The following is a 13,969-nucleotide window of genomic DNA, read 5'->3' on the forward strand; positions in this document are numbered from 1 at the left end:
TGCTGAAACATGAGTTTCTTGTCCTAAAACTTTAAGACTCCATTAGGGACTCAAGATGATTCTTTTTTGGCTGTCAAATAAAAATGAAATGATGATGCTCAGCAGTCAGCTGATTCCAGAAGTAACAATATTTTGAGTTTTATATCATATAAAAAGTCCAAATAGTTGGAAGATATTCTTTATTAGATTTTTAAAAACAGAAATGATTCTGGTTTGTTTTTCAGGCTTGTTTTTCATCTACTTGGTGCTAAGCCCTAAGAAATAAATTTATTCTTTGTGGGGAACAGCTTTGCTTGGGGACATTTTCAAAAGGAAATCTTGCATGCCTCTTCGCAACACTGCGTTCTCAGCAACCTCTCTCAGGCTTCTGTGTAGCTTCTCCATCTCCTTGTACTCACTTTTAACATCTATAGCAGAGCAGAAAAGCATGCATCAGGAGTTAGTGTCCTTTTCAGAAATGTCCCCAGAAAACAAATCTCCTAGGGATCCCATATGATCTGGGTCACTTGTCCCAGAATGTGATATCTGGAACGGAACTTTGAGGTCAGATAGTCTGATCAATTTATTTTATAGAAAAAAACCTGATCAAACTGTCATTTTTGCTCTTACCTTAAGGCTTATCTCAGTATAGGGGTCGTCCTCAAAAGAAACACAAACCTACTCACAAAAAGATCCAGGAATTCACTGAGTCCTTACTAAGTCTTCACAAGAGCTCAGTGGAAGGCGATACAAAGCCCACCACATAATAAACCTCCCCTAAATCCTCTCCAGGTTTTTCTCCCCTTTCCCTGATCCCTGTGTTCCCAACAGTTCTCTTTCTAAGTGAATTTGCTCTGTTTTGGCCTCTCGGGTTTTCACCTCATGAACTGCAATCAAATTATATCCTTATGATGGTGAATTTTATGTGTCAACTTGTCTGGGCTATGGTGCCCAGATATTTGGCCAAACATAACTCTGGATGTTTCTGTGAGCATATTTTTGGATGAGATTCACATTTAAATCAGCAGACCTTGAGTAAAGCAGACTGTCCTCTACAATGTGGGTGGGCCTCACATAATTAATTGAAGACCTGGCCAGATCGAAAGGCTGGTTTCCTCCAAGCAAGAGGGAATTCTCCAGCAGACCACCTTTAGACTTCATCAGCAACATTAACTCTTCCTTCTTCTACAGCCAATTGCTTTGGACTGGAACTCAACTCTTTCTCACGTTGCCAGCCTATTGGCATCCCCTACCAGATTTTGGATTCCCCAGATCTTCACATTCATATGAGCCAATCCCTTAAAATAAATCTGTCTCTCCATCTATCTATCTATCTATCCACACATATTTATATCCTACTGGTTCTGTGTCTTTAGAGAACTCTGACTAATACAGTCCCCTTTGAAGGTACACTTCAGACTGACCTTGGGGTTGGTTCTAGCATTGCTCCTGGCTCTCCAATCTACCTTGGCTCTACATGCTCCATGTCATTATCCAGACTCACCCACCCTGAGATTGACCAGCAATGGGACTCATGACCAAGAAAGGAATTAGAACCTTGAGTCTATTTGTCTTATTCCTGAATTTAGAAAGTTCTCCACTAGTTGTGTACCAAACTTGACTTAAGCAGTGCTCTACTGATGGATATTTGAGTTGTTCCAATGTTTGACATCACACTTCCCTGAATAACACTGTCCATGTGCCATTCTGCTCGTGTATGAGGATACCATGGGATAAATTCCCAGAAGTAGGATTTCTGGGCCAAAGGATATGTGCATTTTAATTTTCCTAGAAATATCCCGATTGCTTTTTGTGCCAGTTAGCATGCTGCAGTTTACCCCAGGAGGCATGGAAGAGAGATGGTTGCATGCAACAAGGCATGGGCAGCTGGTAATGCATCCCCAAGCTTCTGGTAGATGAAAGGAAACCTTTCTCCGCCACCACCAGAAAATGAGGCTTTTCATGAAAAGGTATCTACTTCAAAGAATGGGTAATGGAGACCACAGAGCGGAGTTAGCAGTTTGAATTTGCCACTTTCCAGTTATGAAAAGTCCTGGAATGCATCATCTAATCTAAGTCTCTGTTTCTTCATGTGCAAAATGAAACAATAACATCTCCTGTGAGATGAGGGAGAAGTCTATGAGATGCTGCACACATATCCTGAAGTATAATGCATGGTCTCTGGCAGATGCTCCAAAATACAAAGGGCAGGACAGTCATAATTCTCTCCATTCCATACTTTGGAAAATTCTTCCTCTTCATTGCTTTAAATCCAGCAAAGAGCAACCACAGCAAAGGGTGTCTGCAAGGTCACTGCTTCTGCAAATGTATTTACCTGCAAGCTCCTTGTAGAGACCATCTCCCTGGGATGAAGCAAGGGTCAGCATGGTGGTGATACTGCCCTTCACCTTCTCCGAGATTCCATTCTATACAACAAAGCATGGTCATTCTGTTAGGATGGCACAGCCCAAGGGAAAGCTTAGCTTTTGAAAGGGACCCCAACTAACCCCCCAACCAGAGTGTGTACAGACTGAGTTGCCAGTATAAAAGTTTATTCCAAGGATGGGCCACCTTTAGAGTATACTGAATGGCTCAGGAGTCAACAGGGCATCACTTTTTTTGGGGGGGTGTCCCACTTGTCTCAGCATCTCCTTTTCTTCCTATCAAAACTCATGTGGGATTGGACCTCTGGTGCTGACCAACTGAGTCAGGAACTAAGGAGATCTAATAGAGGTGGGAGTCAGGGGTAGAGAACAGCAATCGCAGAGATGGAAAAGGAGGAAAATTGCCGGTCACTAACCCATCATCCTATTGTTCATTTAGTCATTGGGTATGTTTATTAAGTACCTGCTTTGTGCAGCACACCATACTTGACACTCTTGATTCTTTGTCCCAACTTCCTGAGAAATGTCTTCTTTGTTATCTCAGCTCTGTGACCAATGAAAAAGCTTTTCCCTCTTCTAACCATCTCTTGACTACCTTTGAAAAATACTTGACTCTCCTCTAGCCTGACACAGCCTCATTTTAAGCCTGGATCTCTTGACTCTGGCTTTTTTCTTCAACACATCAGGCCAAGAGCCCTAAGCTCTAGTCCCACATCTAGCTGTGAGCCTTGAGCTAGTAACACAGGCTTTAGCCTCCTTGTCCATAAGGTCACCAAATGGGGATGCTCTGTGGCCTTGTCTAATTCCAACTTCCTCCATTTCTGTCATTTAAGATGCATTTGTACATGGCCAATATATAAATCACATTTTTTAGTGGAATTGTTTTTAGGGGTCTCTTTAAGGGCCAATTTCTATATATCCAATGGGGACTGGATGCTGTAGGGGTTGGCCAGTTTTCTGCAAGTATTTGTAGACTTTGATAATATGTTATTTTTTTTATAATATGTTAAATGACAGAGAGTAAACTGCTATTGGCAAACAAGATGCCTCTTAGCCTATTCCAAGAGAAATTATATGCTTCATATTGTGAGGAAAGGTATTTTTCAAAACTGCGGTGGGGTGGGGGGAGGGGAGGGCACAAGGTTGAGTGGAAGCAGGTTGGAAGCATTTCAGGAAGAAGGCTGATTCAGGGGTGAATGGAAAGAACAACTAGCCAGGTTCCTTAGATGCTTAGGCAATGGTCTGCTAAGTCAGGACTGAGGTAGAAGAATTTGGAAATGCACATGGCCAGGGAGGGGCTAATAGTGGCTTGGACTAAAACAAAGAATTTTTATTACTTGGGAGGGTGGTGGCACACAAAGAGGCCCAGAACTGAGACAAGGTGGCCCAAGTGTACTTGATGGATGCTTTAGGTTCAAGGAAACTGTTAGGAACTGTTTTCTGAGATAAACAGAATTAAACTTAAATCTATGCTAGGTGTCATAACTGCTTGATCGATAATAGTTTGTTGGCATTGATTTATTGATTGATATTTTACATAGATTAGACATTCTCATTAAAAAAAAATCTCTCTAGAGATTATACTATTGTCAGAGACCCTGGTTATCAAGTCCCAAATCCTAGCCATGCAGCTTAGTAGCTATGTGGCCTGTTGCCACACCTCTCTCTCTCTCTCTCCCTCAGTTTTCTTATCTGTAAAATGAGAACAAAAGTCCCTACCTCACAGGCTTGCTGGGGATTAAATGAGCTAATGTATGTCAAGAGCTTAGGACCCCCATCTGGCTATTACAGTTGTTCTACTGGTGACTTGGTAAAGACAGGTGAGAGAGAGCAGGAGTGGCTGCATTTCTGAAGCCACAGCCCCACAGAAACTACACCAGCATGTAGTGGCAGTGAAGGGAGAATGCCCAGTGCCAGCTGGCCTCTTTCCTGGCATCGTGGGCATTGGCTGGGCCCACTCTGCAGAAGGCATCAGCTCCATTTGGGTCCAAATGACTACTACTTCTTTCATCTTTCTGTATGGGCTTCTTTCACCCCAGGAGGCCCAACTGGAATTCAGACAATGGATGTAGAATACCTTCAGTTGCTGAAATTGGTGTTGCATCCTTTCCTGAGCCCTTTCAAACATGCCCTCAGCCACTTGCCGGTCCACCCCTCTTCTGATGACATCTTTCATTCTCTCACATGCTTTCTTGCCAGTGATCTGAGCTGCCTCTGGCAAAAATGATAGCCACAGTCACACTGCAGCAAGGACTTGCTGAGAAATCTTTAGCATCAGAAAGCAAGGCAGGCAAACAAAAAATATTTTATGTATATATACACAGACACGTAATACGATACATACAAACACACACATATTTATATATGTTGCATCATTTTCCATGCAGTAGGAATTGTTTAATAATAGCATGATAGAAAAAAATCAACACTCTCAATATTTGGATAACGATCATTCAGAAAATCTAATGAATGAATTAAGCAGAAGTTTACAAAATTCCAATGCCCCCCATCAGAAAAATCAATGGGACTACCAAGATGAAAAGGAGTTGGAAAGTGAGTTTACAAATACTTAAAGGGAATAAGAATGAGAATTGGGTAAGGGATTTTATAGTTTAATTAGCTGAGATGCAGCAAGGAGAGGAGAAGCGAGGTGAATAGATAAAGAAAGGGTGGGTAGAAAGCACCAGAAACACACAGGAAAAAAAAAAAAAGATTCACGGGTCACCTCTCCCCACACCCTTGCAATTACTTGGTTTTCAATTTGCGGAGTAAGAGGATGAGAGGGACTCAGGATGCAGGGCCAAATACTACGAGGGGAAAGCTGAAGAAAAGGATGCTGAAGTAGTTGACAGAAAGACCCCAGAGGAAGTGGATAGGTCGCCCTCCAGAGTCCCCACCTTCGTAACAGGGCTTGAGGTCGTTCTGAACAGAGGTGGTGAGAGATTCATAGATCTTCCTTTTTTTTCTGAAGATATAATCCTCCAGGCCTCCCAGAATGGCACTTATCTGCAAATCCGTGTTAACAAAAGGTCATTTGTGACAATTCCTTCGCTAGAAGCAGGTCAGGTGTGCCCCTGTGTGATCACCATTTCCCTCTGCCTTATATTATGCTTGGCTATCCACGTGTCCTTTCTTCAACTAGGCTGTGAGCTTCTCATAGGCAGGAATTTTGTCTTAAGCATCTTTATACCCCAAAGTGCTTCCTACAGCACTTGGCACCTACAAACGACTTGAATATTTCTGAGTTGAACTCAGGCATGTGCAAGGTGCTGGAATTGGCTCTTTGGGAGAGGTTGGGGTGGGGGGGCACAGGACAGTTCTCTAGTGCTGCCATGTAATTCAGGCTGGGCTTGTGCTATGAGCTTAATAACTGTACCCCCCCCACCGCCGCCCCGCCCAAATTAGTACGTTAAGATCCTAATCCCCCAGCTGATGGCATTAGGAGATGTGATCTTTGGGATATGACTGGGTCATAAGGAGGGAACCCCCATGATTGGGACTATTCCCCTTACAGAAGAGATCTAGCAAATTGCCTTGCCCCTTCCACAATGTGATGTGACAGTGAAAAGACAGTCATCCATGAACAGGGAAGTGGACCCTCACCAGACACCAAATCAACTTGTACCAATTGACCTTGTACCTCCAGCCTCCTATGAGCAATAAATTTCTGCTGTTTATAACCTACCTAGTTTATGATATTTTGTTCAGCGTGAGCAGAGTAGGACAGTCTAGAGGAAAATGGATCACAGACAAGAATCTTGACTATTCAAAATTTTAAAATGATCTGCAAAAAATGACACTTCTTCAAGCTTCACTGCTTTGGATAATACTTCATAATATTGGCAAAAAATGATAGAAGGTTAGTGGATGTGTTACAAGTGGGTTCAAATGTTTGTACATCTAAGGGTTCCTTGAAGATTCTTCCTGGAAACTTAATTTCCTTTCCAACCTCAGGACTCACTGCCAGTTGCCTTGCGGTGTCACAGAGCTGGCCCAGTGTCCCATATCCCCACAGCTGTCTCAGGACTACTCTCACCTGCCCCATCCCACTGTACTTTGTGTCTACAGCATCTGCTATGAGACATGCCCAGACCTCAACACTCCAGAGGAACAAGGGGAGGAGAGACACGTAACACCTCCAAAATCCTGCTGGGAAGAAAGCCACTGCCCCACCTCATACCCTCTTCCCTTTACAAAGATCTCACCTCCTGGATAAGGAAACTCTTTTTGTAGCTATCATATTTCCATCCATTTCTTACTCCCATTTCCATCATTTTCTCCTGTAGACTGTGCTTAAAAGCTTCTATATGAGGCAGCAAAGTGGAACCAGTGGGCTTTCCAGCCCTATGAAAGAAACAAAATAAAATGTTAAGAGACAACAGTAGCTACTGTGAGTCTAAAACAAAGAGGAAACTAGCTGGTCCCCTTTTATTCGCTTTTAAGCCCAGGGGATAAGAACAGTTATCAAATTCCTATTGTGTGCTGGGCACTGTGCTGTGCCAGGACCTGGACACCAAAACCTAGGAAACCAGTGCAGTGATTCCCATTTTACAGACTAGAAGACTGAGGTTCAGAGGGTTGCTGATGTGTGCACAGCCACACAGCTAGTAAATGGAAAAGCTAGGCTTTGGACATTGATCTGTTCAACCTCAAAAGTCAGTCTTCCCAGGTATCTGGGTGGCTCAGAGGTTGAACTTCTGCCTTTGGCTCAGGTTGTGATCCCAGGGTCCTGGGATTGAGTCCCACATCAGGGTCCCTGTAGGGAGCCTGCTTCTCCCTCTGCCTATGTCTCTGCCTCTCTGTGTCTCTCTCATGAATAAATAAATAAAATCTTAAAAAAAAAATCAGTCTTCCCACTGCCAGGAGGTTTCCCTGGAAGGGTGGGACTTGAACTACATCTTAAAAGATGCATAAGATTTGGGGGAGTGAAAAGTAGGAGTTATCCCCCATGGGGACAACATAGTGAATGAAATTTCAGAACATCCTAACAGTAAGAAGCAGCGGGTTATAGAGGAGAGGGCATAGGCATGAGCTAAGGGATACTGGAAAAGCTGCATGAAGTCCTCTCAATCTCAGCTTATACACTTATAAATAGACAGAAGCTACTTCAGAGGGTTGTTGAGAGGATCTGATGAAATCCTGCATGCACAGTGCATAACATAGGTCCTGGCACATCTCAGTTGCCTTTTGCTACCCTCCAGGCTGGCTGAAGCAGGGGGTTGGCATGGAGCAAGAGGATGAGGAGAGAGTGGAAAGGCCAATTGGAGGCAGGTGGACTGTCTTGAATGCCATTCTTTTTTTTTTTTTTAAGATTTTATTTATTTATTTTAGAGGGGGAAGGGGCAGCGGGAGAGGGAGAGAGAAAATCCCAAGCAGACTGCCCGCTGAGCACAGAGCCCGAGGTGGGGTTCACTTGAGATCACAACCTCATCCTAGATCAAGAGTCCGGATGCTTAACCAACTAAGCCACTCAGTCACCCTTTGAATGCCATTCTAAGGAATTTGGAGTTTATCCTATAGACTTGTAAACAGAGGTAGGGTGGACGGAATGGCATGATCCCAAGGGAGTCTAAAGGAAGATGGAGGAAGGAAAGGGGAAGAGTAAGAATCCAGCAAAAGTAGAATGGTTCAAACAGCAGCAGCTGGTGAAACTCCAGAGGCAAAGGAGGGAGACGGAGGTGGTGGGGGGAGGTGTAGGCTCTGGCACTGGGGGATTAGGAGAGTTAGCTTTGTTGACAGAGAAGAGGACTAAAGGTCAAGGATGGAAGGAGGAGACACCTTGAAGCTCACACAGCTAGTAAGTGAGTGAGCACGTGGTATATCAAAAACAAACACATCGGTCAGCCACTTAGCCTTTCTACTTTCAGGAAAATTGGTAAAGGCCATGTGTTTGCTTAACTCCACACTCTCCAACCAAAATAACCTGCCCTGGGCTCTGATCCACAAGAAAATGTATCCCTTGCCACATGTATGAGATATTTTAAAAATACCGGGAATCATAATATTAGTCTGAAAGCAACATCTCCAGCTGCACTCCAGGTCACCATGAGAAAATAGGTAAACCAAACCAAGATGGCTTTTGTGTTTTGCCAGAGACTAAACTTTCCTTCTTAAGTTGCAAGCTACCCTTTACACATCCAGATCTAAAGTACAAATTCTTCTAACGATGAGACTCTGGCCCAATGCTCTTCAGATGTTTGTTCACAAAGGAGCAAGAGAAAGGGTCCTTTACCTAAAAATGCCTCCAAAAACGGGATCAATCTGGTCATAGATGGGCTGAGTGATGGCTTCATTCAGATCTATTCTTGCGAGAGTCCTGGAGGCATAGATGCCATTTTTCAGGCAAACAGCTTTCAGAGTCTGGTGGAAGCCCTGGTTTCCTCTGCTCCTCTAGGTAATTAAACAATACATTAGGAGAGTTAGCACACATTAACTAGAATGTCACAAGGTCAGAATTATACTGCCTTTGGCCAAAGGCTATGTATGACCAAGAGTCACAGGGAAGAGTAGGGACAACATGATCTTTTAACATAGGCTTAAACTGGACAGAGGGCACAGTAGTCATGCCTCAAGTTGGCAACTCCCCTGCCCTGGCTTCCAGAGTGCCCTGTGCTGCTTTGATCACAATTCTCCTCATATAGTTTATATTTGTCTGTTTATTCATCAGGCTTCTATACCGGAAGAGCAGCTTGTTGTGAGCAGGCACGGTGTCTTATCCATCTTGATGTTCTCATCATCTGGCAACAGCGTAAGTAGTCTGTGATAAATATTTGTTAAAGGAGCAATTTTTAAATGAAAATGTGCTATGACCCTACTGAGGCTGTATGTTTCAGATTTTCCAAGCATACCCCAAGGTTTTCTTATACTTTTTGTTAAACATCTAATGAAATGTAATGTTATTTATACATCTTCATGATATATTTTTACCAGAGAAATAAATTAACAAGTCAGAAGCAAAAAAATATGATGAAGCAAGAGCCACGTGAAACGCTGATAAATCTCACCCAGATGGTGATCCTTAGTAAAGGGAATAAAAATATATTTGCACCAACCAAAATTTCAGTAGTGGTCATTGTGATCAACAATATATGCTTTAAGGAACTCTGTTTCAAGTGCATGGCTGTGTCCCATGATATAGTTGGCACATACCATATATATATATATATATATATATATATATATATATATATATATATTTTAATATTCTGTCCTTTTCATTTAATTTTATAACATCAGCATTTCCTCAATTCATTGTAAGTATCTTAAAAAATGATTTCAAGATCCATAAAATATAATATGTGGATGTAACCTAATTAATTTTACCACTCCTGTATTTTTGCACATTTTAGGTTATGTTGCTATGTTACATAATGATATGATGTCGGCATATAAATGTTTGCCCACATTTCTGATCACAAAGGAAAGTGGCCTATCAAAGACACCCCAGACATGTTTGCAGTCACAGAGAAAAGCGCCATTGCAGAACTGATGAGATGAGACAGTTCATGAGACAGCATCCTAGTGAAGGCCTCGAGATGGCTGAATTGTTCCTTCTCTTCATGAACAAACAGTCTCAAAGGAATGGTCTCCACTTTGTGTCTCCACCTTCTCAGCATGCACTTACTGACTTTTGGTGATCTGGAATCTTTTACATCATGACTTGGTTACCTATTGCTGTGAAACAAATTACCCCAAACCTAATGGCTTAAAACAACAAACATTTATTTAGTACTCACTAGTTTTCTGGGTCAGGAATTCAGATACGGCTTAGCTGCTGTTTCACTGTTCACTAGATGGCCACACTGTGTGGTCAAGGTTAAAAGGCAGGTAAACGTCACCCAGAGAAGAGATCAGTGCATGCATGACTCAAGGTCCCCAAGAACACACAATATGAATACTAGGCTCAGGTGGTACAGCATTTACTTACAACAAGAGGAGAAAAAGTATGGGCAGGATCCAGTCCTTTGCAATGCATGGGTCCCCTATGGCCAGCAGACCCACTCTGTAGCCAATGCAGGCAAGCGTACCTGCACACATTCCACATTGTGTGCAGTGGAAGGACCCAAGCCCTCCCACATAGGATCTGAAATACAGAAACCTGGGAGCTTGCCTAAGGGCCTTGGATGCATAAAACAGAGGATAATATTCCCACACAAGGTGATAAGTCCAGCACAAGCTGAAGGCTCTTTTATCTCTCAGTAAGAAAGTATTCCAGGTCCAAAGCGCATTCTTATATGGCCAAGTAGGGGCGAGGAGGCAGGGGTCAAAAGACTACATGCATGGGCTGACCTTTCCCAACAGCTGGCCTGTGCTGGCTCAGGGCTCCTCTGTGAGGCTCTGTCAAGTGCTAGCTAGCGGTAGTTACTTGAATGGGGCTGGCGGATCTGCTCTCAAGAAGGCTCACTATGGAGCTGGCAAGGTGATGCTGGCTATTTGTGGACAAAACTTCACTACTTTTATGAAGATTTAGACATTTTAAACTAGGTAGCTGGTCAGCAATTACAATAGTTTGCAGAGTGCAATTAGGAAAGTACAACAGGCTAGTGCAGGGTTTGAGCATCCTGGCTTTGAAGTCAGACAGATCTGCGGTAGATGTGGATCCCATATGCAACCACAGAAAGTTGTTCAGCCTCTGTAAGGCTGTAAAATTAAAATAATAAGAGTGTTTACCATTCAGGATTGTCGTGAGGACTGAATCGGGTAATGCATAGTCTGTGGCACCAAGGTAAGTATTTCATCCACATTTGCGGAATGCATGAGTGAATGCATGCATACATACTACGTTCATGGACACTCAGACACTCACCAGCCACAGTGAAGGTACTCCACCTCTCATTCTCCTGTGTCACAATTCTAAGGGCCCCCTCCAGTGACCCCAGAATCATTCCCACTTCTTTACTCTTTTAGCCCACAGAAATGTAGAGCTTTGTTACACTACCTTCTCACTGCTGGCATTCTAACATTCCAACTCATATTAAAACAATGGTAACAACATGCACTATTCCAAGCTCTGAGACTTCTGCATCCTCTTTGTCACACGAGAAGTGTTGTTCGTCACTCCTTACTCTTAACAGGTGTCATAGAGTGAACTGTATCCCTCTGAATTGACATGTTGAATCCCTGAGCCCAGATGTGACTGTATTTGGAGAATAGGGACTTTGGGAAGGTAATTAGGGTTAAATGAGACATAAGAGTAGATCTTTAGTCTATTGGACAAGTATCCTTATAAGAAGAGAGGGGGGCACCAGGGAAAAGATCATGGGAGGACATGGCTAGAAGGTGGCCATTTGCAACCCCAAAGAGGACCCAGGAGAAACCAACTTTGAACTGCCTTCATCTTGGGCTTCTAACTTTCACAACTGTGGGAATAAATATCTGCCCTTTAAGCCACCCAATCAATGGTATTTTATGTGATAGCAGTCTTAGCAAACTAATGTGAGAAGCCTCTTTTTTCACCCATTAGGCTTAGATAAATAGGGTCTGGCACTTACATTTTTATCCTTTAGATACCTCATATAAGTAATTAAAAGATAAAGCAACAATTTGCTTGTTTAGCAAGAGTTACAAATGTTTCCTTACTACGTAATCTAATTAACATTTATATCAACCCTGTAAGATAGGTAGGGCAAGTATTCAGCATCTCATTTTCAGAGGAAAAACCCCACAAGCTTAAGTGGGTTTAAGGCCTCACCCAGGGCTACAGAGTGCATGATGGGTAGAGCTGGCACTCAAAACAAGATCCTCAGCTCCTAAATTCCAACTGTTTCCACTGAACCATGTGCTCTCTCCTGGGTCCTTGAAATGCACAGTTGGACAGTTCCTTCTGTGTGCTTTCCTGTATACAATTTTCACTCTCTCTTGCTCTCTTTTAGCTCACTATTTCCTTCAGAAGCTGTGGAAGAATGTAAAAAGAGCTTGGAGATAAGGCAGATGTCACTGTCAGCTTCCCCCTGGAAAGGGTCACTCACCACCAGACATGCCCCAAGGATCCGTCGGTAGGAAGTCCTGGCATTTCGGACTCCTTCTTGCAGAGGCTGTTCTATATGGGCAAAGCACTGGTCAATGGCCTTCTCTAGCAACTGTATCTTCTCTTCTACAAATCTCCGCAGGCCACTCATGTGCAAGTATTCATTCTAGGGACAAAGGCCATAAGAAGCATGAGGTCACCCTCTCTCTAAGGGCACTTTCTCTTCAAACTTTGCTTCCTTTATGCTTGTCTAGAACACAAGATTTAGCTTGAGCTTATCACCCTCAGTTGACTTCTTTCATCCTACTAAAGCATCCCTTGGTGAACAGACCTCCTTAAGATTTGTGGGTTGGAGAACACAATATATATGTACCTCCTGCAACTTACTTTAAGTGTCTAATCCATTAGGGTATTTGAGGGAATAACTAGTCAAATAAACTCCAATTGCCATTAAAACAGATTTTTTTCAAAAAAAAAAAAAAACAAACAAACAGGGTTTTTGCAATGATATCTGATTCTATAAAAATTTAGTGGGCTTTGACCATGCACAAAGCAGTTTTTGAGAATAGCATTTCTCAAAATTTAACATGTGTACAAATCATGGGGAGAGTTTGCTCAAATCCAAGGACCTGATATTCTGTATTTCTAGCAAGCACCCAGGTGATACTGATATTCTGGGCCCTGGACCACACTTTGAAGAACAAAGCTATAGGACACAATAATAAAGATGTGGTCCTTTCTTCAAAGGAGAATATAGTCTAGTCAAGGAAGAAAAGATCTACTCAATTTATACAAGGGAAAAATAGCCTTGACCTCTAGAGTCCAAACTGGGAACTCTGTAGAGTTGTTCCCTATGTGAGAATCTTGGGGGAATCTCACAATGCCTGCAGCAGATAGAAGCCACATTACTTAACTCAGCACTCAAAGGCCCCACATTTCCAGGACTCAGCCAATTTCTCCAATGCCCCCAGCTGTTTCCCCAAAACATCACCCCATCCCAGGGTAGCTTCTCCTGAACTTGCTACCATTCTCCATCCATGTGTCATCCCTTTTGTGACCCCATGTCTTTGCACATGCTTCCCATCCTTCCAGACAAAGCTCAAAAGCCACTCTCCATGTGATCACTTTCTCTGACTCCCCTGGGGCATTGGGGCTCTCTTTCCTGTGTTTCCACTGAATTTTGTACACCCCTTTGTACAGCCTTCCTCTTGCTGTGCTATGTCTGTCTCATCCCCTGGACTAGGAACTTGCTAAAGGATTGTGGACTGTACTATTCATTTTTGTTTATTCTGAGACATGGCACAGAGTGTGTAGTTGATAAACATTTTGGAGTGAATGAACATTGCACAGGGTGTACAGCTGATAAACGTTTTAGAGTGAATGAACACCATAGAGAAACTACTAGATAATGTGAGCTTTTAAATTCTATTCCAAAGCTAATGACAAAGATTGTTCTCAAATTGATACATGACCTTCTATAAATGACTTAGCTTTTCTAGATCTCGATTGCACTGAAGTGAATGAGGCTGAATGTTCCTGAAAAGTCTCAAATTCCCACACTCTGCAAGATTTAGAGTACATGAGTTTTGGAATTTGTGGAGACTATTCAGCTTTAGGTGTACCCTGTGAATTCTCATAG

General features: G+C 42.7%; 1 protein-coding gene across 1 annotated transcript in view; it reads right to left on the reverse strand.

Moving 5' to 3' along the window:
- Nucleotides 1–267: 267 nt before the first annotated feature.
- Nucleotides 268–13,969, reverse strand: part of NUGGC (nuclear GTPase, germinal center associated) — a 42,160-nt gene continuing 28,458 nt past the window's right edge. The window contains exons 12-18 of the mRNA XM_055345809.1: nt 12,332–12,496; nt 8,596–8,753; nt 6,569–6,707; nt 5,261–5,369; nt 4,441–4,577; nt 2,315–2,405; nt 268–407 (exon numbers count right to left, since the gene is read on the reverse strand). Of these exons, the coding sequence (XP_055201784.1) occupies nt 268–407; nt 2,315–2,405; nt 4,441–4,577; nt 5,261–5,369; nt 6,569–6,707; nt 8,596–8,753; nt 12,332–12,496 (939 nt within the window). The remainder of the gene's footprint in view (nt 408–2,314; nt 2,406–4,440; nt 4,578–5,260; nt 5,370–6,568; nt 6,708–8,595; nt 8,754–12,331; nt 12,497–13,969) is intronic.

The sequence above is a fragment of the Nyctereutes procyonoides genome, unplaced genomic scaffold (assembly GCF_905146905.1).
Source record: "Nyctereutes procyonoides isolate TBG_1078 unplaced genomic scaffold, NYPRO_anot_genome, whole genome shotgun sequence".
NCBI lineage: Eukaryota > Metazoa > Chordata > Mammalia > Carnivora > Canidae > Nyctereutes > Nyctereutes procyonoides.